At 41.0% G+C, this 27,703-nt stretch overlaps 5 protein-coding genes across 6 annotated transcripts; 1 reads left to right on the plus strand and 4 right to left on the minus strand.

Annotated features, from left to right (window-relative positions):
- Nucleotides 1-730: 730 nt before the first annotated feature.
- LOC134811402 (carbohydrate sulfotransferase 3-like) lies at nucleotides 731-4,986 on the plus strand. The gene is made up of 7 exons (XM_063818195.1): nucleotides 731-862; nucleotides 3,238-3,404; nucleotides 3,507-3,633; nucleotides 3,810-3,964; nucleotides 4,129-4,293; nucleotides 4,440-4,557; nucleotides 4,832-4,986. The coding sequence occupies exons 1-7, from the start codon at nucleotides 805-807 to the stop codon at nucleotides 4,972-4,974; spliced, it is 933 nt and encodes a 310-aa protein (XP_063674265.1). The 5' UTR covers nucleotides 731-804; the 3' UTR covers nucleotides 4,975-4,986.
- Nucleotides 979-3,601, minus strand: LOC134811400 (b(0,+)-type amino acid transporter 1-like). Its single transcript, XM_063818193.1, has one exon. It carries the CDS (start codon nucleotides 2,646-2,648, stop codon nucleotides 1,149-1,151), a length of 1,500 nt encoding a protein of 499 aa, XP_063674263.1. The 5' UTR covers nucleotides 2,649-3,601; the 3' UTR covers nucleotides 979-1,148.
- On the minus strand, nucleotides 4,820-10,061 carry LOC134811401 (beta-2 adrenergic receptor-like). Its single transcript, XM_063818194.1, has 8 exons — nucleotides 9,891-10,061; nucleotides 9,602-9,732; nucleotides 9,260-9,399; nucleotides 8,808-9,014; nucleotides 8,415-8,615; nucleotides 5,610-5,674; nucleotides 5,319-5,469; nucleotides 4,820-5,086 (listed from the first exon to the last, which is right to left on the minus strand). Exons 1-8 carry the CDS (start codon nucleotides 9,998-10,000, stop codon nucleotides 5,021-5,023), a joined length of 1,071 nt encoding a protein of 356 aa, XP_063674264.1. The 5' UTR covers nucleotides 10,001-10,061; the 3' UTR covers nucleotides 4,820-5,020.
- Nucleotides 10,062-18,861: 8,800 nt separating this feature from the next.
- Nucleotides 18,862-26,133, minus strand: LOC134811819 (dymeclin-like). Of its 2 annotated transcripts, none has more exons than XM_063818911.1 (11): nucleotides 25,995-26,133; nucleotides 25,812-25,864; nucleotides 25,554-25,647; nucleotides 24,820-25,001; nucleotides 23,998-24,070; nucleotides 23,345-23,849; nucleotides 22,341-22,520; nucleotides 20,269-20,577; nucleotides 19,944-20,126; nucleotides 19,641-19,766; nucleotides 18,862-19,481 (listed from the first exon to the last, which is right to left on the minus strand). In XM_063818911.1, exons 3-11 carry the CDS (start codon nucleotides 25,619-25,621, stop codon nucleotides 19,347-19,349), a joined length of 1,761 nt encoding a protein of 586 aa, XP_063674981.1. In that variant the 5' UTR covers nucleotides 25,622-25,647; nucleotides 25,812-25,864; nucleotides 25,995-26,133; the 3' UTR covers nucleotides 18,862-19,346. The 2 variants fall into 2 exon arrangements, with proteins under 2 accessions (XP_063674981.1, XP_063674980.1); XM_063818910.1 differs by having other exon boundaries at nucleotides 24,820-25,004.
- Nucleotides 26,134-26,279: 146 nt separating this feature from the next.
- On the minus strand, nucleotides 26,280-27,444 carry LOC134811066 (exosome complex exonuclease RRP42-like). Its single transcript, XM_063817778.1, has one exon. The coding sequence runs from the start codon at nucleotides 27,244-27,246 to the stop codon at nucleotides 26,398-26,400; it is 849 nt and encodes a 282-aa protein (XP_063673848.1). The 5' UTR covers nucleotides 27,247-27,444; the 3' UTR covers nucleotides 26,280-26,397.
- Between the last annotated feature and the right edge of the window lie 259 nt (nucleotides 27,445-27,703).

The following is a 27,703-nucleotide window of genomic DNA, read 5'->3' on the forward strand; positions in this document are numbered from 1 at the left end:
GAGGGACGGGAAATTAATTAGCAATCTAGGGTAGCATGGTTGTAGAATAAGTATACAGCTGTGTTTATTAGAAGCACCAATACACTAAACGGTTGTATCTATACAAACCCAGCATGCAAAAGAAGGCACCTCAATTTACTAGTGTGGACACTCTTCTAGCAGTGTTTGCCAGATTAAAGTTAGCGTTGCTCCCACTATACAGTAAGTTTAGTGCCTGGCTCTCTTATCCTATTGGAATGGGGTCTAGAAGGAGTTCTCTCATCCGTCCTGATACTCGACCCAAACTAAACAGTTAGTTTTCAGATAGTAACGTTCGTTTTTTATAATAACGTTTATATTATCTTAATCGCTATTATATCAGTATTGAAATTTAGGGTTTATCGAAAAGCAAGTCGATTGGAAGGATGATAGAAAGATTATCATTTCTTCATCCTAATTGAGCTTAAAGTACCTGATTGAGTCAGAATTGTTATATAAGCATGTTCAAGAGCGTATAAAGTCAGTTAGATGTTCTGATTTTTGATATCACATCCTATTCAGTATTCAATACTTATACATTTGACTGGGGGGGGGGGGGGGGACTATTACTAAACTATTGAGTATTGACATGGCAGCACATGTGTAATGATCTTTAGATCCTCATAAGCTTTTATCATTATGAAGCTGTAAACTGTTCCTCACCATTCAATGATTCAATATTGAGAATGAACCATTGAAGTTTCCTGCTCATATTTGATTTCTCCAATTTCAGGAACCACTAAAATATTAGGTTTCTACGCTGCAATATTAGTAACGACTGTGCTTATGATCAAACTGCTGACCTATGACGTCACGAATAGGCCGCAAGTCAGCGCCGCCCCAAGTTAGTTTTTAAAACTTTATCCAACCATCATCCAACCTTCATTCAACTTTCATTTAACCTTAATCCGATTTACATTCAACCTTGATCTAACCTCAGAGCGAAACATGAATAGAAACTTTGAAATTAAGCTTGTTAAGAAAAAACATTATGTACACAATTCATATTCAATAGGATTAAGAAAATGCATAGGTGAGTGTACATTGTACATTGTACAGTGTACAGTGTACATTACAGTGTAAACTGTAAAGTGTACACTGTATACATAGTTTGCACTGTGCACAGTGTTCTACTCGCAGTCGAGGAGTTTCTTCAACACTGCGGTAGCACTAGAGTCCATACGTTTAGGAAACTTCAAGTTGAAGACGTTCTCCATTAGCAGGTAGTAGAGAGGGACCCCCATTAACAGGACTAAGATCCACACCAGAGAAATGAGCCAGTCCTCATTTAGGAAGGGGGTGATAAAGACGAAGAGACCAAAGCAGATGAAGAGAGCAGGGAAGATAAGGGGGACTCTGTAAGGACGGGGTAGATCGGGGTGAGTCTTCCTCATCACAAACACTCCCACACTGCACAACACGAAGAAAGGGAACCTTGTGAAAGAAGCTGAGCCTATCAGGTCGTCTATTCCCCCTATCAGGGTGAAGATGGTAGTAATGATAGTGCAGTACAAGATAGAGACAATAGGGGTTCTGAACCTCTTACTGACTAGTGTAAGACAGGAGGGAAGTAGGCCCTCTGCTGCACCGGAGTGAATGTATCGACTATTGCTGATGAAGGAGCACTGGACGCTGCCGAGAGTCGACACCACGACAAAGAGTGCCAGGATAACTTTACCTGCTTCACCCATTGTTATCAACCCGAACTGGCTGGCCACCGCCGAACTGGCTGGGTCGATCATATCTTTCAGTGGGATGACAATGTGGAAACTGATTACAGTACAGAGATAAAGTCCTGTGAGGATGCTGATAGAGGCCAGGACGATGATAGGAATGTTCCTCTGAGGGTTCTGTATCTCGCTAGCAACACAGCAGATCTCCTCCCAGCCCAGGTAGCTCCAGATAACCCCGTTCCAAGCATCTCCCCACTCTTTAGGATCCGTGTTAGTGCCCGTGAACCCCACTGCTATGTTCTCTGTATGTCCCTGGGCGAGGTAGTATGCCCCTGCTCCTATTATAACAAATGTAGCCAGGAACTTGGTGGCAGTAAAGAGCACTATACTCTTGAGGATGAGGGTTGGTTTACACGCGACCATGGTCACTATAATATACGTTACTAGCAGAGTCACTAGTTTGTTGAGCCACCAGTTCACATCTCTAGGATCCTCATAGAAGAGAGACCAGAAGTACTCAGAGAACCCCAACACTCCTATAGCAAGCCTCATTCCCCCTAACAGGAAGTGTATCAGCCACACAGACACGAAGGCGGGTTGTCGACCGTAGATCTTGCGGATATAAGCTACCTCGGCCCCGGAGACTGGGATCATAGTCCCCAGCTCACAGAATACAAGACCTCCGATACCTGCCATGAGGCCCCCAGCTAGCCACACCATTATAGAGGTAGCAGGGGCGTTTACTCTCTGGGTTATAGAGTTGGGAGTAATGAATATTCCCGTTCCCATTACTGTACCAACTACGAAGGCTATTCCTCTGAAAACTGTGATGTTTTTCTTCATCTTATCTCTGTTATCTGTCACAGCTCCTTCCTCTGTGTTTCTGTCATTCTCGGTGTACTTCTGGTTACCATGGTCACCAGAACAACTGGTCTCTGCTGTCTTCTCAGTTTCCATAATCCAAATTTCTAGTATATGGTAAAATATAGTTACATCATTTCCAAACAATTGATGCAAATTATAAATAAATGAATAACAAAATCACAATTCGCCAACGAATAAATGATAAAATTTACAGACTCGCTGCTCGGTAGCCAAATTCTATTCAACAAATAAAAGTGGAGAAGAACAATTCAGCGAATCAGAAAAACCCGTACAAGTTAAGTTTAACCGTTCCAATCTCGTGATAAGATGAATGAAGATAATTAGGGGAGTAAAAGGGTCGCCTCCAAACAATGTTTCTGGAAGATCAGATTTTACAAGATTGGATTATCACCTACTCACCATCAATCTGACGCACGATTGTCCGAAATCTTATCAACTTCGTATTAAATCCCATAACTTTTCCACAATTAAGGTAGTCATTAACCACTCGCCAACATGATTTGTCAAACGAGTTCCGTTCTCGGTAGGTCATATTACATGAGGAGGACTGGCCCTCGGATGACTGAAATTAAAATGTTTCATACGAATTTCATTACTGCAAATTTAGCAAAACCCTCCCCCAAGACATTGTGGCTGAAGCTGAACTATTCTAATCCCCCAGGTTCGCATCACAGGAAACTGACGATCCTGTTATCACAGCCTCGCTCTGGGAGTAGTTGGATCGGGTCTTTCTTCGACTCTCATCCTGATGTGTTCTATATATACGAACCATTACATCCCCAAGTCTACAGGGACTCCAAGATTCATCTTACCGCTGAGAAATTCCAGGTAGCGGTCTAAAACGTATGTTATCTGTTTACATTTTCCTTGATACGAACGAAATAGTTGTTGTGTTTGCTGTCACTTTGTCAGGAAAAGTTATTGCTTCAGGAGGAAATACTGAGAAATCTGTGTCGATGTGAATTTACTGAGGAGATCATATCTCATGGAATACAGGAGAGATCTTCTAAAGTATCCAGATCCAAGGGAATGTTAGGGGTTCTGTCTCCTAATGCAGGTACAGAGTTGGGGTGTGTCCGTGTTGGGAGGGGGGGGGGGGGCTAATTACTAATGATTACGAATCTTAATTCTGTATAATTAATTACTGTGCTGATAAAGAATTTGAATTGTATACTGTTAGGATAAGATAGCAGATGTTAACTTTATATTGAAGTGACAAGATAATCTCCGCAGATGAACTGAGTGAGCAGTGTAAGCGATCTAAACACACTATAGCTAAAGTGCTCCAGCTCAAACACTTCCAGATGTTCACCAGTCTCTCGAAAGAGTGTGAAATCAATGTCATTCATTTGATCAGAGACCCCAGAGCCTCCATCAAATCACGCATGGTAAATACTGATAGGGTTTCCGCTGATAACTTTAAAAGTAAATAATACCGTAAAAAATCTGGAACAGCTTAGGACTAGGACCGAGAAATAGGCGTGTTCGTATTAACTGCAGTGGAGTATTATAATTGTAAGTAATATGCACCCTGCTGTATGTAATCCTTCAGGACACGTTTAAGAGGTTCCTAGCAGAGGAGCAGGAGATTGAAGAGTTCACACCGGACATCATAGCTGACTCTTCACACAAGATCTGCACTGAAATAACAACAAGAGCTAATCAGCTTCAGAGACACAATCATCTCCTGCAATACTCAACTATCCTCTATGAAAACGTAGCTTTGTTAAACCGTGGGGTCACCACTCTCTCCACTAATATTTTCACCGCTCTGATCTGTAAACGTCTGTCTCTACACACAAACAAGACGATAGACAATGGTTTTTTAATAGTTTAAATTTATAGCTTGAAACTTTTCTATAGGTTGTAAAGAATCCTCTGGAAAAAGCCAAAGAATTGTTCAGGACAGTGGGGATTGACTGGAGTGCGAGTGTGGAGAAGAGAGTGTTACACTCAATCTCCGGTTCTTCTGAGGGTGGAGGTGGGTAGCACTGGGGGGTAGCACCCCCCCCCCCCCCCCCCGTAGCACTATATTTACAGATAGCTCAGTACTCCATTTTTAAATTACCACTCTTATAGATAGTTTTAAATCAGCATTGTTTTTATTTACACTCCGCCAACAATAATTAAAAAGTAGATTTGCTCAAATTTACACAAAAAGCAAGAGTTTCATAAATACCTTAAAAAGTGAAGAAAAAAAAGAAATATTGGTCTTCTTTAATTATTATATTTTTGGTCTGAAGTGTATTTCTCAGGGTTTGACACAGTAAAGGACACAAGTAGATTGCTAGGAAGATGGAGAAGGGAGGCAGGAGAGGAGTATATCAGAGCAGTAGAGCAGGGCTGCACCCAACTCATGTCTACCGTCGGCTACCCTCTCATGTTCCCTGACACTTGACGTCATGTGACGTCACGTGCAGTGTGACGTCATGTGCAGTGTGACGTCACGTACATTCTGTTGTCTCAATGTCACATGGGACTCTGGCCTGGATCGCTTTATCAGTATCACCCTGAAATTATTGATTTTATCTATAAAACATATGTGTTATATTATATGTGTAGATTTACCACATCTCAACATTAAAATCCCTAAAACTTCGTTTCAGTTATTATCAGTATCGTTGTGACACGTTATATGGAGTCTCAAAAAATGGCCAGCGAACCCCGGGACCTTCTGCATGGGAGGCAACCGTGTTACCACTACACCACCCAGCCCTTAACGCAACCATTTTTACTCCTTACTTTTTTAGCCGGTGATTTTCCTTTTAGTATTTTCAGCAAACTAGATGGTCTTTTGGGTGTTGTTAAAGCTCTGTCGCTCATCCTCTTCAGTAACTTGGATCCTCTCCTCATACTGTCGCGCAAATGTTTACTGTACTTCTTGTTGAAATACCTGTGCAGTATATATATATATTGGTGTATTTATCCTAGCAGCCGTCTGAATTGAGGATAAAGTAAAAATAAATATATTTTAGCATTGTGTGCTATAAACAAAACTGATGAATTTCGGACCACCGACAGCCGTGGACTCACCAGTAGATAGTAGGGTTCACTAAACTGTTCAACCACGTCATAAAGGCTGCAAATGCTGCATATTCCTGGGAGTTTTCAGTATGGAGGGGGTGGAGGGGGTTCACTAGGTGGGGAGGGGGTGGTGGAGAAGGTGGAGGGGTTCACTAGGTGGGGAGGGGGTGGTGGAGAAGGTGGACGGGTTCACTAGGTGGGGAGGGGTGATGGAGAAGGCGGAGGGGTTTCACTAGGTGGGGAAGGGGTGGTGGAGAAGGTGGACGGGTTCACTAGGTGGGGAGGGGGGTGAAGAAGGTGGAGGGGTTCACTCGGTGGGAAGGGTGATGGAGAAGGTGGACGGGTTCACTAGGTGGGGAGGGGGTGGCGGAGAAGGTGGACGGGTTCACTAGGTGGGGAAGGGGTGGTGGAGAAGGTGGACGGGTTCACTAGGTGGGGAGGGGGTGGTGAAGAAGGTGGAGGGGTTCACTAGGTGGGGAAGGGTGATGGAGAAGGTTGAGAGGGTTCACTAGGTGGGGAAGGGGTGGTGGAGAAGGTGGACGGGTTCACTAGGTTGGGAGGGGTGGTGGAGAAGGTTGAGAGGGTTCACTAGGTGGGGAGGGGGTTGGGGAGGGGGTGGAGGGGGTTCACTAGGTGGGGAGGGGTAATGGAGAAGGTTGAGAGGGTTCACTAGGTGGGAGGGGTGGTGGAGAAGGTGGAGGGGTTCACTAGGTGGGGAGGGGGTGGTGTAGAAGGTGGAGGGGGTTCACTAGGTGGAGAGGGGGTGGTGAAGAAGGTGGACGGGTTCACTAATTGGGGAGGGGTAATGGAGAAGGTTGAGAGGGTTCACTAGGTGGGGAGGGGTAATGGAGAAGGTTGAGAGGGTTCACTAGGTGGGAGGGGTGGTGGAGAAGGTGGAGGGGTTCACTAGGTGGGGAAGGGTGATGGAGAAGGTGGAGGGGGTTCACTAGGTGGAGAGGGGGTGGTGAAGAAGGTGGACGGGTTCACTAATTGGGGAGGGGTAATGGAGAAGGTTGAGAGGGTTCACTAGGTGGGGAGGGGTAATGGAGAAGGTTGAGAGGGTTCACTAGGTGGGAGGGGTGGTGGAGAAGGTGGAGGGGTTCACTAGGTGGGGAAGGGTGATGGAGAAGGCGGAGGGGTTTCACTAGGTGGGGAGGGGTGGTGGAGAAGGTGGACGGGTTCACTAGGTGGGGAAGGGGTGGTGGAGAAGGTGGACGGGTTCACTAGGTGGGGAGGGGGTGGTGAAGAAGGTGGAGGGGTTCACTAGGTGGGGAGGGGTAATGGAGAAGGTGGAGGGGTTCACTCGGTGGGAAGGGTGATGGAGAAGGTGGACGGGTTCACTAGGTGGGAGGGGTGGTGGAGAAGGTGGACGGGTTCACTAGGTGGGGAGGGGTGGTGGAGAAGGTTGAGAGGGTTCACTAGGTGGGGAGGGGGTGGTGGAGAAGGTGGACGGGTTCACTAGGTGGGGAAGGGGTGGTGGAGAAGGTGGACGGGTTCACTAGGTGGGGAGGGGGTGGTGAAGAAGGTGGAGGGGTTCACTAGGTGGGGAAGGGTGATGGAGAAGGTTGAGAGGGTTCACTAGGTGGGGAAGGGGTGGTGGAGAAGGTGGACGGGTTCACTAGGTTGGGAGGGGTGGTGGAGAAGGTTGAGAGGGTTCACTAGGTGGGGAGGGGGTTGGGGAGGGGGTGGAGGGGGTTCACTAGGTGGGGAGGGGTAATGGAGAAGGTTGAGAGGGTTCACTAGGTGGGAGGGGTGGTGGAGAAGGTGGAGGGTTTCACTAGGTGGGGAGGGGGTGGTGTAGAAGGTGGAGGGGGTTCACTAGGTGGAGAGGGGGTGGTGAAGAAGGTGGACGGGTTCACTAATTGGGGAGGGGTAATGGAGAAGGTTGAGAGGGTTCACTAGGTGGGGAGGGGTAATGGAGAAGGTTGAGAGGGTTCACTAGGTGGGAGGGGTGGTGGAGAAGGTGGAGGGGTTCACTAGGTGGGGAGGGGGTGGTGTAGAAGGTGGAGGGGGTTCATTAGGTGGAGAGGGGGTGGTGAAGAAGGTGGACGGGTTCACGAATTGGGGAGGGGTAATGGAGAAGGTTGAGAGGGTTCACTAGGTGGGAGGGGTGGTGGAGAAGGTGGACGGGTTCACTAGGTGGGAGGGGTGGTGGAGAAGGTGGAGGGGGTTCACTAGGTGGGAGGGGTGGTGGAGAAGGTGGAGGGGGTTCACTAGGTGGGAGGGGTGGTGGAGAAGGTGGACGGGTTCACTAGGTGGAGAGGGGGTGGTGAAGAAGGTGGAGGGGGTTCACTAGGTGGGGAGGGGTGGTGGAGAAGGTGGAGGGGGTTCACTAGGTGGGAGGGGTGGTGGAGAAGGTGGAGGGGGTTCACTAGGTGGGGAGGGGGTGGTGGAGAAGGTGGACGGGTTCACTAGGTGGAGAGGGGGTGGTGAAGAAGGTGGAGGGGGTTCACTAGGTGGGGAGGGGTGGTGGAGAAGGTGGAGGGGGTTCACTAGGTGGGAGGGGTGGTGGAGAAGGTGGAGCGGGTTCACTAGGTGGGGAGGGGGTGGTGGAGAAGGTGGACGGGTTCACTAGGTGGAGAGGGGGTGGTGAAGAAGGTGGAGGGGGTTCACTAGGTGGGGAGGGGTGGTGGAGAAGGTGGAGGGGGTTCACTAGGTGGGGAGGGGTGGTGGAGAAGGTGAACGGGTTCACTAGGTGGGAGGGGTGGTGGAGAAGGTGGAGGGGGTTCACTAGGTGGGAGGGGCGGTGGAGACTGGAGGGTGTTCACTAAGTTGGGTTTCAAATTCCTCGGAGAGGAGGGTGGTTCCACTAACCTTAGGTGGTATGTTCTCAGAGACCTTAAGAAAAAGGAGGATCATGATGGGAATAGTACAGATAAGAAAGCCCGCTACCATCCAACTTATCATTTTAGTAGCGTAGAACCTTTTAGTCTGTGAGCGCTCTTTACTCTGCTGGTCACCAAGACTACCGGCCTTTGTCTTTGTTCTCTTGTATATCTCACGTAGTATGTAGTACTGTGGAATTTAGAGTTAACCATAGGTCATACTGGGGGGGGGGGGGGTTCGAGGGTCTTTCTAATAACCGATAAACATTAAATTTAAATATATCATCCATTATTAAACATAATAAAATAGAAGAAGTTGCTAACTTCTGTAAAGGATATGCTAAGTTTCTAACTTGTGTGAAGGATATACTAAGTTGCTAACTTGTGTGAAGGATATGCTAATTCCAGCTATTAGAAAGGTCAAGGTGTTGTAAGCAGCAGAGTAGTATTTAGTTCTGAACCCATCCATCCCTCTTAGATCTAGAATGCATGACAGAGACCATTTGTAGAGGACAAATCCGTTGAAATAGGGGAGAAGCGGAACCATCGAGGCACCGAACGAGTACACCCACACTCCTGATATCATCACCTGAAATAGAGCAGTTGTGTACAAGTAATTGCATAATTACTGGTAATCTTTTTTTTGCTCTTATGAGTGGGTCAATCATTTATTTTTAATTGTAGTTGACGAAGTGAGAGTCTGAGTGGAGACTCTCACTTTGTCAACTACAATTCAAAATAAATTACATAATTAAATCAGTATGAGTATATCAATGGTAGGATACAAAACCGTAAACATTGAAGAAACATGGGATAATATAAGATGGTACAAACCAGAACGTTGTGTTTGGAGAAGAGAGTGTTGTAAGGGTGAGTAATCAGGAAATATCTCTGAAGACTGATGAGACTGAGCGTGAGCAAGGAGCAGTTGAAACAGCTAAACACCATCACACCGGAGAAGTCACAGCCGATTCCTGTCGAGTGTCGGGGTTACTTAGGGTTATCATCGTTACCATGTTTACTTAGGGTTGCCATGGTTAAGTCGATATTTCAGTGTAGTTAATTGCAATTTGGGTTTATTTTAAACTTTAACACCCGTTTTGAACCTATAAAAACGAAGCAACTTTATCCAATTAAACCGATGAACAGCTTTAATGTTGGTTTAAAAATGTATACCCTGTTTGAAGAAAGGAATGTGGTCTAACATTGACATGATGACCGTGGGTACAGCGATAAGACCTGTTATCAGATCGCAACTAGCTAGACTCATTATCACGCATCCAGTACTGTTCCGTAGTGCACTGTCCCTATAAATATTGAGCACTGTTACTTTTTGGTTGTTATTAAGCCTTATATTATGAACGTCAGACAAGCATTGTTTACAAATTATTTGGGTATGATTGTTTTGGTTTTATGAACCTACCTATTCATATTGTGAAAGGGTGACTATAGTAACAGAACTCACTTGACGAATGTGAAGATGACGAGAATGTTGCCGACGACAGCGCAGAATGACAGGACCCCCAAAGCTATCAAATATAGAACTGTGTGCTGCATCTCCACTGATTCCTCCATATCAACCCGCTTCTCAGAACACAATTGGGCAAATGTTACAATTACATCCTAGACAATATCTTTTGACGCTGCTGTTAAATAAAGCTTCAGCTATTATTATTTATATACAAAAGTATTATTACAAAAGAGTCGAGCGACGAGTCTCACTGAATGATGATACCATTTTCATAATATTAATAACCTTTGTTACCAATTCGATGCTTTTATAATAATTTGGACTATATCATGTATATGATAACGCTGCGATAGGCTTATAAATTCCATATACCTTATCGGAGCTATGTGCCTCGCCGGGCTAAAGTAGTGGAAGTCCTTGCTGTACGGCAAGTTAAACAAGGAATTGAAACTACTAGGTTCCGTACAGGCTCAACTCTACACCCATGTCAATATGTTCATTATATGCAAGCCTCTTGATTATATAATTGTCACAGACAAGTTTTTCACGGACCAAATTTTTCACGGACATAATTATTCATGCTCATGCATCATGACCGCCCAAAAATTTCCAAAAAATTGTGAAAATTGTTGGTGATTTTTTGATAATTTGAATTTCAAAAAACGTTTTGCATAGTCATGTTTCAATATTTTACTGCAAGAAGTGGTGACTAAGGTTTCTGCATGTTATTGTAGGAAAATAACTAAAACCAATGTAGTTAAAACGTTAATGATAAGGTTAAAGTAATATATGGACACGTTCATTGAAGTTTGAGGATATTGGTAAATATTAGTGACCCTACTGAATGGCACGATGATGTAAAATGTGTCACACTATGAAACTACATAAACCCTCTAACCCTAAGATAATCGTTTCATCCTCTAGATAAACTTTGTCGCATAACGATATCTTTATCAGACGATAAGTTATCGCTTAAATGCGGCCGGCAGTGAGTTGTAAACTTTGTCACACTATAAAAACGTGACGGAGTTTATATGGACCCCTTGTTGCCGTGTTTGACCAAATTTTCGAATTTCCAATTCATAGAATAGCTGTATATGACTATTATCTACATATTTAGCGACTTTTTTCCTTAAATGGTAGCACCATGTAAACTCCGTCACACATTTAAGAAATTTATATGAGGGATGTTTATGACATCCTGACAAGAAATGCCGAATAGTCTAGCATTATTTTGTGAGCTGAATGTGTTTGGAATTGTTCACATATTTCATTGTTATAGGCAAATACAAATACAGAAGGCAGAAATAGGAAAATTTAGTCACATAAATTTGTATGATATCTCAACATGTGTGAAATTGAGTAAATATTAGTATACCAACTTAAACACCCTATATTACGTACTATGGATCAACTAACAATATTTCAACTATACGCCGGTCGGCGGTCATTATATAAATTATTATATGGCAGTGATATGTTAACATTGGATAAATTTCAACACCTGAACAGGGTAAAAATTTGTAAATTTCGTCACAAAAAAAATATTATAACTTTATTTGCTCTGTGTTGGCAAAATAACTAATTTATCGACATAGTGATGGTGATAAAGTAACATTATATACTAATTGAGGTATGATTCTTCAAAATAGGGGCAAGAAATGTAAATTTCGTCACATCAGCCATTGCATTAGTTAGATAGATTTTCTTTCATATCAACTGCCCTTATTAAAGTTGGAATGGATTTATACAGGAAATATAGAAACCCATGCCCATTTTTCATCACATTGAAATTATACTGTTGGGGCAGGAAAAGTAAATTTCGTCACATTTCGGTAAATTAGTGATATCAAACTCAGCATTGTTAAACTTGGGTTCTGATTTGCTGAAAAATAACCTACCCATAATTCCTGGAAGAATATTGAATTCTAATCGGGGTATGGTTCTTCAAAATAGGGTCAAGAAATGTAAATTTCGTCACATACTTCATTGTAAAATTTAGATACATTTTCTTTCACATCAACAGTCCTAATTATAGTTTGAAATGATTAATTCAGAGATAAAGGAAATATAGAAACCCATGCCCATTTTTCATCACATTGAAATTATACTTTTGGGGCAGGAAAAGTGAATTTCGTCACATTTCGGTAACTTAGTATAATTAAACTCAGAATTGTCAAACTTGAGTTCTGATAATTCCTGGAAGAATATTGAATTCTAATCGGGGTATGGTTCTTCAAAATAGGGTCAAAAAATGTAAATTTTGTCACATACGTCATTGTAAAATTTAGATACACTTTCTTTCACATCAACAGTCCTAATTATAGTTTGAAATGATTAATTCAGAGATAAGGAAATATAGAAACCCATGCCAATTTTTCATCACATTGAAATTATACTGTTGGGGCAGGAAAAGTGAATTTCGTCACATTTCGGTAACTTAGTAAAATTAAACTCAGAATTGTTAAACTTGAGTTCTGTTTTGCTGAATAATAACCTACTAATAATTCCTGGAAGAATATTGAATTCTAATCGAGGCATGTTTCTTCAAAATAGGGTCAAGAAATGTAAATTTCGTCACATCAGCCATTGCATTAGTTAGATAGATTTTCTTTCATATCAACTGCCCTTATTATTATTGTGACAATTTTTACATCAACTGCCCTTAACTTGAATCAGCTCTATCCGTGCATCGTCCTTATATACAGTTTTCCCGCCTTCCAAACCAAAATCAAATATAAATGATTTCGGCAAATTTTAAATTCCATATAATGTGACAGAATTTACATCATTTCCCAATAAGTGCATGTATTTGCTAATTTTTCAAAACAACATATTTTAGGGCTATGATTGGTAGAAGAACCATCAAATAATGAGTTGAAAGGGTTTTGAGGACACCTCACAGTAGAAAAGAGGTATCGTATTCTGAGTGTGACAAAGTTTACGAAATATTGCATTAAAACCGTTCGATCCCTGCCCTTTAGCCAAATGTTGTATCATAATTATTAGAATGACATAATCTACTATAATTTAAACCAAAAAATGCTAATTGGGCAGCTATGGTTAACACAGTCACAAAAATGTGACATTTTTTACATTATAGTGCCTAAAAACAATAAATTGTATTTCTGAGCCGTGTATATGGAAGTATGGGTCACGTGGCTAATGTCCAGAACTTCTGAACACGCTATTTCTTTTGGTTTACCAATATCCTTAAACTTCAACATGAACGTGTCCATTTACGATTTCGTATCATTTTGTGACGATGTTTACATCAACTGCCCTATACTTCAATCAACTGTATCCGTGTATCGTCCTCATATAGAGTTTTCCCGCCTTCCAAACCAAAATCAGATATAAATGATTTCGGAAATTCACCCAGAATTTCATATTCCATATAATGTGACAGAATTTACATCATTTCCCAATAGCCAAGTGCATGTATTTGTTAACTTTTCAAAGCAACATATTTTAGGGCTATGATTGGCAGAAGAACTTACAAATAATGAGTTGAAAGGGTTTTGAGGACACCTCACAGTAAAAAAGAGGTCTCGTATTCTGAGTGTGACAAAGTTTACGAAATGTTGCCTTAAAGCCGTTCGATCACTGCCCTTTAGGCCTACATTGTATCATAATTGTTAGATTGACCTAATCTACTGTATTTTAGACCAAAAAATGCTAATTGGGCAGCTATGGTAAACAATGTCACAAAAATGTGACATTTTTTACATAGTAGTGCCTAAAAGCAATACATTTTATTTTTGAGCAGTGCATATGGGAGTATGGGTCACGTGGCTAATGTTCAGATCTTATGAACACGCTAGATTAATATATGTTAAAATTAAACCACTATCGTCAAAAACGCTGTTTTAGAAATTTACCAATTTCCTCAAACTTCAATGAACGTGTCCATATCAGAACAGTACAGGGAGAGAGTAATATACAATTACGCCTACAACAAAGTACTTTAACTTACTGTTATGTAAATCGAATACAGAGTGAATGTGACTAAGGAGTGATTATATTTCTCCTAGTACTAATAGTAATAAGCTAATATAGTTATCGGCTACACACGTATGTATGGAGTAGGGACACACACATTAAAATTAATGAAAATAATTGCCGGACTTTATTGTTCACGGTCCTTAATGCCACAGACATTATTTTCACCTACATAATTATTCACGCTAAGGTCTTCAGCGTGAAAGTATGTCCGTGACAATTATGTATGTCCGTGACAATTATGCCCGATAAGGTATAAAATCCAGTTCACAACAACAAAAGATACAGCTTGTTATTAGTGTCTATTTGCTCACAGTTACAGCGCTGGCAGATATTATTAATTCAACAAAGAATTCAACACGATAAGTAAATGTAATGGTGACAGGGTGATGACTGATGTAAACCTTTAACATTTTTATATTAATATTATATTTTTAGTATTACATCGTAATACTATAATATACAAATATTAAAGGTTCTTGATTTCAGGAAATATTTGCTACTTGCTGTTTGCAACAATCACACAATTATAATTAATATTATCTATAGATCGTAGACGACGACGTGCAAATTTAATTTTATAAACAACCCCTACCATAATAAGCCAATGGCAATAATAAATCGTTGATACATGCTACGAACTTATGTGCATTGCGAGTGCATTTATCATTGAATTTGATCATTTGACATTTATCAACATGGACAGTTCGACACATACCGAAGTTCGACAGGGGTGATTTCTGGCGAACTTTAATTGTCGAACTAAAGTACTTATTGAACTAAAGTACTGCATACTCGGTCACGCCGTGCATGGAATAATGCTTCGCTACCATTTGTCGAGATCGTAGAAGCTGACTAGCTACAAGCTAGTCAGCTTGAGCTAGTCCAAAGGTTCGGCATCGTCAATCAAAGAATTGTTAATTGTACTTGTAGGTTTATAACCTACCAACACGCGCGCCGAATGGAGTTGGACTTGTCGACGGTCTAATATTTGGAACAAATATTTTAAGAGTATCACCCGTTAATCGTTAAGATACAGCGAAACGCTCCCAAAAGGGTAGACATGACTACGGCAAAATCACATAACACTTACGTTAGTTACACGACTCAATGATCCTTTGTTAAACTTGTCTACTGCCCTCATGTTGGAGCAAATGGTTATTAAGTGGACAAAGTTGAAGATAGTAGTAGTACTCAGTGTCAGTACTACGGGAAAGTTGCATTGTTAGATTCAGACTAGTTTATACTCGAGTAAAACTAAACGGCTCTTTGTTCGCTCCGTCGGCCGGTGACAAAAGAACACGACAAGCATAAGTCATAATCCAGCAATTAAATTACGCTTACTTTTACTAACAGAAGACGTGACTATTGTTTCCTTAATTTTATACCCAGTGCTGCTGCTTTCTGCTGAGAAATTCCAGTCAAGTTTCGAGCAATGAGTTAGTCATACTCATAATTATGTGTTATAAGTCAGGACACATTCTGGCGCGGGAGCCCATTGTAAATAAGCCTGTCAGCAGTTTAATGAGCTTGGGGGTAGTTAATCACATATTACGTAATCACGTTTTGGACCATTTTACCCCCCCCCCCCCCCCCCTTCCCTGCTAGGGCTAGCTTGCTAGTTTATTGCTGACGTTCAGGAAGCTTGAAAACGCGGCACCGCGCATAGGGATTGGCGTGCCACTGCCAGGTAATCCCCCAAACCTCCCGGCCCAATGCCCATGACTACGTAATCTGCAATTTTACACATACCTATTGTATCTAAATTACGCTATAATTTTTAGTGTGAAATCATTTGGAATTTGGAAACCCCTTCCCCTTCGCGGCCGATTACGTAATAATAATATGTGAACGACTGGACCTTAGGTCCTTAGCCCTTGTTGAATCGCTCTAATAGTACTGCAGCGGCTAGTACTGCTACATTTGCATTCAAACATTGAGATTTCAATATAATCTTGATATAGTGCGGTTACCTATTTAATTTCACAGCACGACAAGAAACCATCTCAACATGTTATAACTATATAACTATATAAGTTAAGATAGCTGCTTTGGATCGGAGAGCTATTACTCTATGATAACTCTTTGTAAGTGTAACATCAACTCAGCAGTATAACTATAAGTTATATCTGTTGGGAAGATGTGTTGCTAAATTTAACTTTAAGTTTAACAATAACAATAGTTGCCGTTGAAGTGGAGGTCGAATGAGAATGGGCAGAATGAGGGATAGAATGAGGGATAGAATGAGGGATAGAAATTTGAAAAGTGCCATGTCCGAAGAATGATGGAGTTGGACTCGTCGACGGTCTAATATTTGGAAAAAATATTTTAAGAGTATCACCCGTTAATCAAGGTACAGCAAAACGTTCCAAAAAGGGTTAGGTAGACATGACTACGGCCGCAAAATCACACTTACGTTTACAGTGACACGACTCAATGATCCTTTGTTAAACTTGTCTACTGCCCTTATGTTGGAGCAAATGGTTATTCAGTGGACAAAGTTGAAGATAGTACACAGTGTCAGTGTCACTAAGTACCACGGGAGAGTTGTTAGATCCAGGCTAGTTTATACTCGAGTAAAACTAAACGGCTCTTTGTTCGTTCCGTCGGTGACAAAAGAACAAGACAGGCATAACCCAGCAATTAAGTTACTTTTACTAACAGAAGACGTGACTATTGTTTCCTTAATTTTATACCCAGTGCTGCTGCTTTCTGCTGAGAAATTCCAGTCAAGTTTCGCAGCAACCATGCAGACCGCTCCCACTAAATCGCTCGCCCAAATTAAAAATCGCTTGCCCTAATTAAGGGTATGTTTATGAACGTGAACATGATAGCCTGAGGTCCCCAGGTAAACTAACCCATAACCCAGGGCTGCTGCCTTCTGTTGAGAAATTCCAGTCAAGTTAATTCAAGCATTCCAGTCAAGTTTCCAGTCATGAGCGCGCATGAGTTAGTCATATGTTGTACTTGTATTAGAAGTCAGGACACATTCTGCAGCGTTGGAGCCCAGTGTAAATAAGCGTGTCAGCAGTTTAATGAGCTTGGAGGTCGTTCACATATTACGTAATCACTTTTTGGACCATTTTTAACCCCCCTACCTAGCTCGTTCAGGAAGCTTGAAAATGGCGCCGTGCACGGGATTGGTGTGCCAGGTAACCCCCTTGAGAGAACCTACATACATATTACTCTATGATAACTCGTTTGTCTTTGTAACATCAACTCAGCAGTATAAGTTATAACTGTTGGGCAGCCGTGTTGCTAAATTTAAGTTTAACAATAGTCGCCGTGGTTTGTGGTTGAAGTGGAGGTAGAATGAGGGATAGAATGAGGGGCAGAAATTTGAAAAGTGCCATGTTCGAAGAATGAAGGAAGAATAATTCATTACTTGCATGAGTAGTTTTACGATGACGATATCAAATTAAATTGGATTTAATCGAGCAGATCCTACAACGCTATTTTAAAATTCAATTAATATTGAATCTGTAGCTGAATCAACAAATGAAGACAATTTTAGTAGGAAACCAGGTTTTAAAACATCTATATCTATAATTAACTTTATTGAGTGTTACACAACATAACTATCATATCAAAACTTTCAAAATAGGACAAATTAAAAATACCAAAAGTTTTCATTTTTAACGTGGTGAAAGTAAAATTTTACTTTTAAAATGTGAAAGGAGAGCTTCCTTATTCTTCTTCCCTGCCTTTGCCTCTCTGAAATTTAGGCGGACACCAACAAGCGAAGGGTCGTTTCCAGAAGCCGTAGCTGTCGTCCCACTCCCCGGAGATCCTGTCCATTGCGACAACATCCTGCCCTTCCTTATGGTACTTTCTCCAGTTATCAGGCTGTCTAGGGAGCCAGTTACTGTACTGGATAGGGTTCCCCGTGTTTATGTCAGTGAAACCGTACTCCACCACTCCGTCTGAGATCCCCATCCAGACCATGTTGTGGTGAGCGAACTTCCTACCATTAGGATCCGCTCCCAGACTCTCCTGAATGAGGGAGAGAAGGGCGCTGTTCTCCTCTTCGTTCCTGGGAACTGCAAACTCCATGTTGTGATCTTTACAGAACTGGTGAGAGGAGGTCCAGTTCCTGAACTCCCAGACGACCACCCAGAAGAAGGGGGCGGGCTGTTTCCGGGTACACTGAGCCTTGTTCCGGACCACTATCTCGGTCTCAACCGTCTGGATAGTTCCCTTACAACAGTCCTCCACCACGCACGTGTAGTAGTCCACATCCTCCTTCTCTATGCTCTCCAAATACAGCACACTTTGTCCCACAGCGGTTACTGGCAGCCTCCTCTCCTGGTCTGTCATATCCTTCTTCCCCTTCACCCAGTACACGTATGGCATGGGTATCCCGCTAGCTCCACACGTTATCTTCAGCGGGTCCCCCAGGTCCACCTCGTATACAGGTTCAGGGCGCTGTGTGATGACGGGGTTATCATGATCCTTGCAGATGTAGGACTGCTCTGTCTTGACTGGCACACTGGCTACCTCTTCGTACTGCCCCAGGACTGTAGTCAGGGAGACACTCAGCAACACTAACATAACACCAACCATCTTTACAACTATTCAGTAGAAACTGAGACAGAGACTGGGAGCTACAGAATTATTATAGGTACTTGCTTCATGTGATTGAAATCCAAAATTTAAATGACATTTCTAACCTTTTCAATTACTTGCTAGTGTAATGAAGCGAATGTGATCTGAAATGATGACTTCATTCCATTCTTCTGTATTGCTCCACGCCCCGATTCTACTGAGTTAAAATTTGAGGATATATCCCATGTGATACGGTCTGCTAGCTCCCTTGGGTTACAGTCTCAGTAAGTTAAAGAGACAACTGAGTGCAACGGGCCCCTTATCAGTGACATTTGGTAATTATTTAGAGATTAAAGAAATAATTAAAAAAACAAAAACTTGATTTGAAATTTCAAACTCATAACAAACAACATTCCAACTGATCAGCCTACAAACATAAAAACTTCTAATTTGTTCGCAATAACAACATCGTCTATACTAGATCTAAACACTAAATTGGTCAAGGCAACTCATCAATAATTTATTGCTTAATTAGCTTAATATCAACATACATTTCTTATAATCAAATAAATCTTGGTTTTAGTCACCTTTTTCAATAAGAATTCCCGAAAATAAAATAACAAATACACTGTTACTCCATGCCATAGTATCCAATACCCATACTAGTTACCATGGTAACCACTTATACTTTATTATTAAACTGGAACTTAAAATGAACGAGTTTTGTAAGAACTGGAGGGGTAGGCGCAGACCGCTCTTAATCTGATAATCAAAATAACCCGTCGTTAAAAACAGACCCACTTTACATGCTTTACAGTTGTTCTCAATTTCAATTAACCTGCGCAAACCTTAAAAGATGCTTTATCTTTATTGAAATAATTGGCATATTGCCAAGTTACTGGATCACACTTTTAGTGTTATCCTAGAAGTGTCCCAATACAAGTTACTGTTGGAGAATAACAGGGTCCAAATATAAGGAAGGAAGAAGTCCTCTGGTCGCGTCTCCTCTACGTACTCGAACTTCAACAGTGCTGTTTTCTGAAATGGTTAACTTCATAATATAACCTGACTAATGATCCCAGTTTATCCAAAAGTAGTCTTACACAAGTGTTTATTTATATTTTCTTTTTTGTTACTTATTATCTATGAGTGTGTTGCTAGAATTATGTGTAGTCTATAAGGTTTTGCTATAGTTACCTGTAGTCGGTCTGCCGGCCACTGCCTGACCACTTCCTCAATAACCTCCATCACACAGTTAACACTAACACTAACTCCCTGTTCCTCTGTCTTCTCCTCCAACTTAGTGGTCAGATAACCCAATATCTGAATAGAGACGGGTAAATTATATCTGAATAGAGACGGGTAAATAATATCTGAATAGAGACGGTTAAATAATATCTGACAAAGGTTTTATCAGAAAGTAATTCCACAAAAAAGCAAACTACTAAAAAGCAAACTACAAAAAAGCAAACTACTAAACTACTAAACTAGGTAACTTACACTTTCAATATTGATGATGAGCTCTGAGAAGGTAGGGTGGGTTTGGAAAGGGATAAAAATATCTCGCTTGTGAAGCAGCTCGTAAAGAAGAACTGGGTTATTTTTCCCTGAGTAGCAAATACTGCTGTTGAAGATCTCCAGGAACATCCTGATTATGTCTTCAAGAGTTTCTAACTCAGATTCCTGGAACATATCTCGTATTAGTTTCTCTCAAATCAACAGAGAATCCCTCCCCATACTAGCCTGGAACAGAGCCCCCCCCCCCCCAGTAGCGTGCAATCTAATTCACCCCCCCCCCCCCCCAGTAGCGTGCAATATAACTCACCCAATACTCCACAGTGCTATCTGGAGCCGTTATCTCACCCCCGACTCCTAGCAGCGAGTTCCTCATCTTAGTGTACTTCTTAACAATAGTAGTGAATAAGTTGAGTACTTTCTCCGCTACATAAGGGTGAAAAGAGTGGAATTTAGAGGACATGTTAGCTAGGGTAGCGAGGCAGTTAGTGTGCAGATATTTGTCGCGCATCTTCGTCATGTTTGTCTGCATGGTCTTCAAGATGACCAGTATCAATATCCCTCCGGTTGATATGTTTGTTAACACGCGCTCCTTGTACCACGACACACTTCCTAGCACCTGCGATTCACATCTGGTGTTAGGGATTAAATTACACGAACAGATTGGTACCAGAATATAGACAGATAGACAGGTTGAAGCATCTTCAGAGGTTGTCGGAGTGCAGTGTAATGGACAAATTCGACTAAAGACAAATGATCAATACCAGTACGAAAAAGTAGCAGCGTGGCCACTGGCTGTTTAAAAGAAGCACTCACTTTCAACTGACAATTTATATTTATAGAAACCGAATTCGGCCAATTTTGGCTCCTTTGGTGACAGTGAGGTCAAACTTTTAGTAATGTTTCTGTATCAGACATCAAATAATCATAGTCTACAAAATTAAGTGAAATTTTTACTAATATTCCGATGAAATAATTCAATTTTAGTACTGCATAGCTATTTCGTACTTCGCATAGCTTCGGAAATTAATAATTATTAATATCGATACAGTCGAACAAGGCTCGCAACAAAGGCTCGCAACAAACTACAGGTGCGGAATGCAGATCCGACGAAGTTTAGCAAAAATTGAAAAACTGCACGTGGGCTGCTTTAAATATCCTAGCGACAGATGATCGTCCCAGATTCGTTAGTAACTTTTACATTACGCTTGAATCTGCTAGATCGTTTGATCCAGCAAACCCACATTTCAAAGAAAATCACATTTTCAAGAATGGAAGAATCGACCCTCCTGATCATTGCGATCTTCATTCTCATGATAGGAAGTGCTCTTCTAGGACTCCTCATCTACTTAGTAAAGACCATGAGAGCAGACAGCCGGCAGGCATGTACTCGACTCCAATCTACGATCATCAAGATCCGAGAATTGGACATTGTGAACGATCGAACGTTCAAAGAGTTCGAGCTGATGATCAATAGGAAACTAAAGACAGTTTTCGCCCAAAGAATCGCGCACAGGATATCAGAAAAAAGAGTACAGACGGACATCGTTCTAGAAATGGAAAAGCAGAATGTAGCTCTCCAGGCAGATATGAGCCGAGTAAGCAGCCTCCCACCCCTGCTGGTGCGACCAGCACTCTCCTCTGATGTAGTCATCCCCATCGGCGAGTGAGGCTCACATCATGGTGATTACAACGGACTTGACAGATCTTGGAAAATGGAAACCCCCTCACGGAAAAGGAATGGTGCGATGATGGAACTCGGAACTACATCAGACGTGATTTTACAACCACACAACGGATTTTAAAACTACAAATCGGATTCTAGTAACCACACATCGGATTTTTGCTGAACCATTTCAATGACTTAAGTCGGCCAAGCAACACGTCGTGCTTGTGCCACAGTGGGGGGAGCAAGGTAGGAAACTACCTGCTCTTCGTGCCAGCCTCATAGCTTTGCTAGATCCTGCCGTGTGACTGGGTCTAACAGAACTAGGGGTCCCACTGCCGCGGATCTGATCTGGCTGATGGTCCTGGAGTGCGGTCAACTCCACATAACTTTAATTGAACTATGTACTATCAATAATTTAATTAGAACCAACTCGATCGCGTTAATATATATATATAATATATAGTCTATTATATATACGCGCGCGCTCTACGTCACAAATATTAGCAATAAAATTGTCATCGCGCGTTCCAAAATCAGCACGCCATAAATGGGATATGCCACATGGACAATCTAGGTAAACTATAGGCAAGAAACTCAAGACTCATGTACATGATGTAAGTGATAAAATTCAGACTTCAAAACGAAGGACCTCTGTTTCATATATATATATATTCACATCTGGTACCCCCAGTAGTAGGCCAACAATGTACTACCTGGTCATGGATGTAGGAGCTGAAGTGATCGTCGTGAGTGAGGATTAGAAGTATTATGAGTACCATGTACATGTGGTGGGTACTGTGCTGCTCAGCCTCGTAAACCACGTGCAACATCGGCATCAACATTCTCTCCACATCTGTCCTAGACAACAGGAACGCTTTGACATTCACATTACCCTGGAATTTAAATAGAATTTAAGCTGAATTCAGAATATCACCTGAATAAGTGTGTAAAGATAAGAATATCACCTGAATAAAAGTGTAAAGATAAGAATATCACTTGAATAAGAGTATAAAGATAAGAATATCACCTGAATAAGAGTGTAAAGATAAGAATATCACCTGAATAAGAGTATAAAGATAAGAATATCACCTGAATAAGAGTGTAAAAGTGTAAAGATATGAATATCACCTGAATAAGTGTGTAAAGATAAGAATATCACCTGAATAAGAGTGTAAAGATAAGAATATCACATGAATAAGAGTATAAAGATAAGAATATCACCTGAATAAGAGTGTAAAGATAAGAATATCACCTGAATAACAGTGTAAAGATATGAATATCACTTGAATAAGAGTATAAAGATAAGAATATCACCTGAATAAGAGTGTAAAGATAAGAATATCACCTGAATAAGAGTGTAAAGATAAGAATATCACCTGAATAAGAGTGTAAAGATAAGAATATCACCTGAATAAGAGTGTAAAGATAAGAATATCACCTGAATAAGAGTGTAAAGATAAGAATATCACCTGAATAAGAGTGTAAAGATAAGAATATCACCTGAATAAGAGTGTAAAGATATGAATGTCACCTGAATAAGAGTGTAAAGATAAGAATATCACTTGAATAAAATTGTAAAGATAAGAATATCACTTGAATAAAAGTGTAAAGATAAGAATATCACCTGAATAAGAGTATAAAGATAAGAATATCACCTGAATAAGAGTGTAAAGATAAGAAAATCACCTGAATAAGATTGTAAAGATAAGAATATCACCTGAATAAGAGTGTAAAGTAGCAAGGTGTCTTGTTCGTTAGTGTGCTCAGGGTCTCTACAGAAGTAACTATAAAGTAAGTCCAGGTCCATAACGAAACAAGTCTCGTTAGCATTACTACTAGGTTCCTTGTGCCCAAAGGAGCAAAGTGCACGCTTGTAAGGGTTATCAGAGAGGGATGAGTGATTAGTGAGAAGGAGGACGAGGAGGAGACACTCCTTGAAGAACTGAGTGTCCGAGTAGAGGGGCTTGTCAGATCCAGAGAAAGGAACGTAGCTCCACAAATAGCTGGCAACTGTAGTTACTTGAGGTAGGGGCTGATGCACAGAATTAGTTATCAGTGTCTGGATAAGTTGAGGAGCAGAGCTGCTACAGCGTCCTGTCATCATATCAGTAAGATAGGTGGAGGGGGAGGAGGAGGAGGAGCAGGGGGTGTGGTAGAGCGGCGAAGAGAGGAGAGTGGTCAGTATCTTCACACATTCGCTGTGTACTTGGATTGTATCCAGCCTGAGAAGGAAATTATTATCAGAAGAAAATAGCGATAAAATAACTTTCAAGATGGTTGTTATTTGTTAAAGATCTAATAAGTGAAAAATTATTTCAGAATGTTGAAAAGGTTTGTAGTCACGGCAACTCTGTAGTCACGGCAACTAACCTGACAGGATAGTTGATGAGGAACTCGTACAAATAGAAACACAACTCGTCCACTGATGTCTCGTAACGAGCAACTGATGAGAAACTCTGTCAGAGATATTATATAATGAATTTAAGAGAAAGTTATAAATTTAAGAGAAACTGCGCAGTGTTTAAGAGATATTTTTTGCTCATACTTTAATAAGTTTTTCAAAATTGTCCCACATTCAAACGACGATTTAGCGCGAGCGGGGCCTTCGTTACGCCACTGTCTTTAAGGAAATTGGTACGTGTTTAAGAGAAACAATACCGTGTTTAAGGAAATGGTACCGTGTTTAAGGAAATGGTACCGTGTTTAAGAAAAACAATACCGTGTTTAAAGAAATGGTACCATGTTTAAGAAAAACAATGTAACCGTGTTTAAGGAAATGGTACCGTGTTTAAGGAAATGGTACCGTGTTTAAGGAAATGGTACCGTGTTTAAGGAAAACAATACCGTGTTTAAGGAAATGGTACCGTGTTTAAGAAAAACAATACCGTGTTTAAGGAAATGGTACCGTGTTTAAGAAAAACAATACCGTGTTTAAGGAAATGGTACCGTGTTTAAGGAAAACAATACCGTGTTTAAGGAAATGGTACCGTGTTTAAGAAAAACAATACCGTGTTTAAGGAAATGGCACCGTGTTTAAGGAAAACAATACCGTGTTTAAGGAAATGGCACCGTGTTTAAGAAAAACAATACCGTGTTTAAGGAAATGGTACCGTGTTTAAGGAAAACAATACCGTGTTTAAGGAAATGGCACCGTGTTTAAGAAAAACAATACCGTGTTTAAGGAAATGGTACCGTGTTTAAGAGCGATTGTAGGAGAGCTGTCCACGTCAGTAGCCTCGCCCTGCGGTTGCATAGCAACAATGTCAGGAGTAAGGAAGTGGTTGTAAGAAGTAGAGAGTGGCTCGTTCTGTACCAAATGCTTTGTTAGAGTTCTTAAGATTAGTAGAGAGTTGTAAAGGGTCTCTAACTCCTCCCTGCTGACACATTAGTTATTAAAATTAAATATAATATAACTCTCGCATAATATGTTAGTATTTAGAGGAGACGTTATAATTCATACTTGGAGGTGGGTGTCATTCGCCAACTACTGTAATACTACACTGTGTACAGTTATTGTGGGTATTATAAGACCACTAATGTGTACATGGTGTACATTGAACCGAAGATAAGGCTTCTTAACAAATCATGTGAAGATGTTCAGCTGAACATATTGAGTTGAACGTACACTATAAACTTTACACTGTACTGTACACTATACACTGTACTATACACTGTACACTGTACATTGGATACACTTGTACATGTATTTAATATGCAGCTAAAAGCGGACACCCGATCCGACACTGCCCATGAAGTTTCCAAATAATTTATAATTGAAAATTAAGTAGATTCAAATGTTCTTGTAGTAATGATCTTAAGCCCACCCATTTCAAAAGTGAAAGATGTGTTTCACCCGTTGAATAGTACTACAGTGGGCAATCCTCACAATGAAAATGTAACAAGTAGTTTATTGAAAAGTAACTAACGCTTGCGGAGTAGTCAGACTGAGAGCATGTTTAACAAGAGAAGTGACGATGGAGAGAAGGGTGGACATGTTTCCACTACTCGCATTACTCTTCGCTGCAGGGTTAGTTTTTAGCATAATATTACAAACATTCTTCAATATTACATCACAAATTTTGTTCAACTGTGCCATATATGTTGGCTGCCTAAGCTTTTGCTCGAATTTAGGTCGATAGGGAGTAGCAGTCTTCCAAGAAGATAAGAAATGTAAACTTTCTTACCAAAAGAAGAGCATATTTGTTGAACACTCTCTTCTAGTAATCTGGAGTCTGCACTGAAGTTATACGTAAATAATCATTTTCATCTAATGATACTAAGATTAAAGGTATTGGCTATGGAGAGATAGCAACATATCTTGGAGAAATAAAAACAGGTTTCTAGATTGAGAGATTTAAAGGTGATACCTGGTATCAGGGGACTGGAAAGAGAATTCCAAAAGTGTCTCCCAGAAAGAGTCGTGAAGAGGGATAGGTTCAGGGGAGGTTAGTTTGACTAACAGGGGGTTTGTTGCCAGGGACACTAGGTTACAGGACGATGAGACCCCCATCTAACAGTTGTCATTAGTTAACGATATTTCACTTATCATATCAATTATGACCAATCTGGTAACATTGCAATAATCACATAAATTAGATTCTGTTTTCTGGTCTTTATTGAATCGAGAAGCCAAATCAATGAAACATATTAGGTTGTAAAATAAATTATATAAATAACTTTGAAAATGGTCAATAAAGGATAAAAACGATGAGAAACGTTAAAATACAATTATGACAATGCAGCAGAAATAGTCTGATACACTAGTAGATTTTACAGTGTAGCTGTCGTAGATTCTGCATGTAAATGTCTATCCAGCTGTTTATGAATATCCATCCCGATCCTCACAGCAGCATCAATCATCTCTAAAAGTGCTGTAGGGTCCATGTTACCAGCACCTGACTTCTCCATAGCAGATACCTCTCCAGAAGGGAGTACTCCAACATGAACATAACCCTCGCTGCATTCACTTTCTTCTTCGGTTACATCCACTGCAAAACTTTCACCCTCCTGATACAAAGTCACACAGATAGGACACATTGCAGTGCTCAGTTTCCACACCTGATAAGGGTCATCTGATATTTCCAGCTCCATCTCAATTCCTTCACCCGAAACTGACACATTTGGCATGGTGGTACTGTGAAGTGCGGCTTTGAGCGCTACTGAAGCTGCATCAAAAATATTCCCCCCGCACCCGACAAACAACACATCAATGTTCAACAGCCAGCAAGATTCCCCTTTAACAATGCAAAGGTCAGTCAAGTTTAAAGCATCAATAGATGAATAAAGAAGGTTCAAGACAGACAATATCTCCTGTTCGATTGTCTCACTACCCCTTCCTGCTAACTGAGGCGAAGCTGTTGCAGAGCAGTCAACTGCAATATTAATTTTTCCTCTGGTTGGATTATGAAGATCTACATCCACTACTTCTGCCTTCACGCCAACTAAAACTTCAGTTTTACCAATTCTACATCTGGATGAGCCATTAGTGTTTGGTAAATTTCTTGTTTCGATCTCTATCTGACGATAATCTTCACATGATCTCCCATCAGTTCTGAAATCGTCTTCTATGCTGTCTATGATGTACTTCCTCTCAGATGAAGATAGTCTGATAACATTCATAATTACCTTAAATTAAAAAAACAGGTTAGCAATGATACAACTTGTTTGTTTTTGTTTTTTCATGAATGAATTGAAATGAAGTATTTACATCCCGCTCATGTGATTACCAGCCAACACGAGGAAGGCAGTTAACCATATCATAGCAGTTGACTGTGAGTGGGCTGCATCACATATCAGAAATTTGTTAAATTGGCCTCCCCACTCTCGTGTGACCCTATGTTAAACTGAGTGCCTGAAACTTATGCCACATTCTATTCATTGTTATAAGGCTAGGTTAAATGTTTGAGTAAGGCACACTAAATACTAGTAACAACAAATCATGATTAGAATAATTAATTATCATCACCTCTGGTATCACATACTACAGAGAAAGCTCACAATAGAATAGATAAATCGAGTAAAATGTTACACAGTACTACTTGAATCTTCACCTGTTTGTGAGGAACATGTAAAGCTG

This window comes from Bolinopsis microptera, chromosome 2, assembly GCF_026151205.1.
Source record: "Bolinopsis microptera isolate Bmic1 chromosome 2, MBARI_Bmic_1.0, whole genome shotgun sequence".
NCBI lineage: Eukaryota > Metazoa > Ctenophora > Tentaculata > Lobata > Bolinopsidae > Bolinopsis > Bolinopsis microptera.

What these genes read in the sequence shown, in the direction of transcription:
- LOC134811402 (XM_063818195.1), top strand. Translation starts at nt 805, where the DNA reads ATGATCAAACTGCTGACCTATGACGTCACGAATAGGCCGCAAGTCAGC. An exon ending in TTACCGCTGAGAAATTCCAG is followed by an intron (nt 3,405 to 3,506) that starts GTAGCGGTCTAA and finishes TTATTGCTTCAG; the next exon opens with GAGGAAATACTGAGAAATCT. An exon ending in CAACTATCCTCTATGAAAAC is followed by an intron (nt 4,294 to 4,439) that starts GTAGCTTTGTTA and finishes ACTTTTCTATAG; the next exon opens with GTTGTAAAGAATCCTCTGGA.
- LOC134811400 (XM_063818193.1), bottom strand. Translation starts at nt 2,648, where the DNA reads ATGGAAACTGAGAAGACAGCAGAGACCAGTTGTTCTGGTGACCATGGT.
- LOC134811401 (XM_063818194.1), bottom strand. Translation starts at nt 10,000, where the DNA reads ATGGAGGAATCAGTGGAGATGCAGCACACAGTTCTATATTTGATAGCT. An exon ending in CATTCCTTTCTTCAAACAGG is followed by an intron (nt 9,400 to 9,601) that starts GTATACATTTTT and finishes GACACTCGACAG; the next exon opens with GAATCGGCTGTGACTTCTCC. An exon ending in TCTCCAAACACAACGTTCTG is followed by an intron (nt 9,015 to 9,259) that starts GTTTGTACCATC and finishes GCTCTATTTCAG; the next exon opens with GTGATGATATCAGGAGTGTG.
- LOC134811819 (XM_063818910.1), bottom strand. Translation starts at nt 25,621, where the DNA reads ATGTCCACCCTTCTCTCCATCGTCACTTCTCTTGTTAAACATGCTCTC. An exon ending in AGTCTGACTACTCCGCAAGC is followed by an intron (nt 25,005 to 25,553) that starts GTTAGTTACTTT and finishes CTAATGTGTCAG; the next exon opens with CAGGGAGGAGTTAGAGACCC. An exon ending in TCATCATCAATATTGAAAGT is followed by an intron (nt 19,767 to 19,943) that starts GTAAGTTACCTA and finishes GTCTCTATTCAG; the next exon opens with ATATTGGGTTATCTGACCAC.
- LOC134811066 (XM_063817778.1), bottom strand. Translation starts at nt 27,246, where the DNA reads ATGAATGTTATCAGACTATCTTCATCTGAGAGGAAGTACATCATAGAC.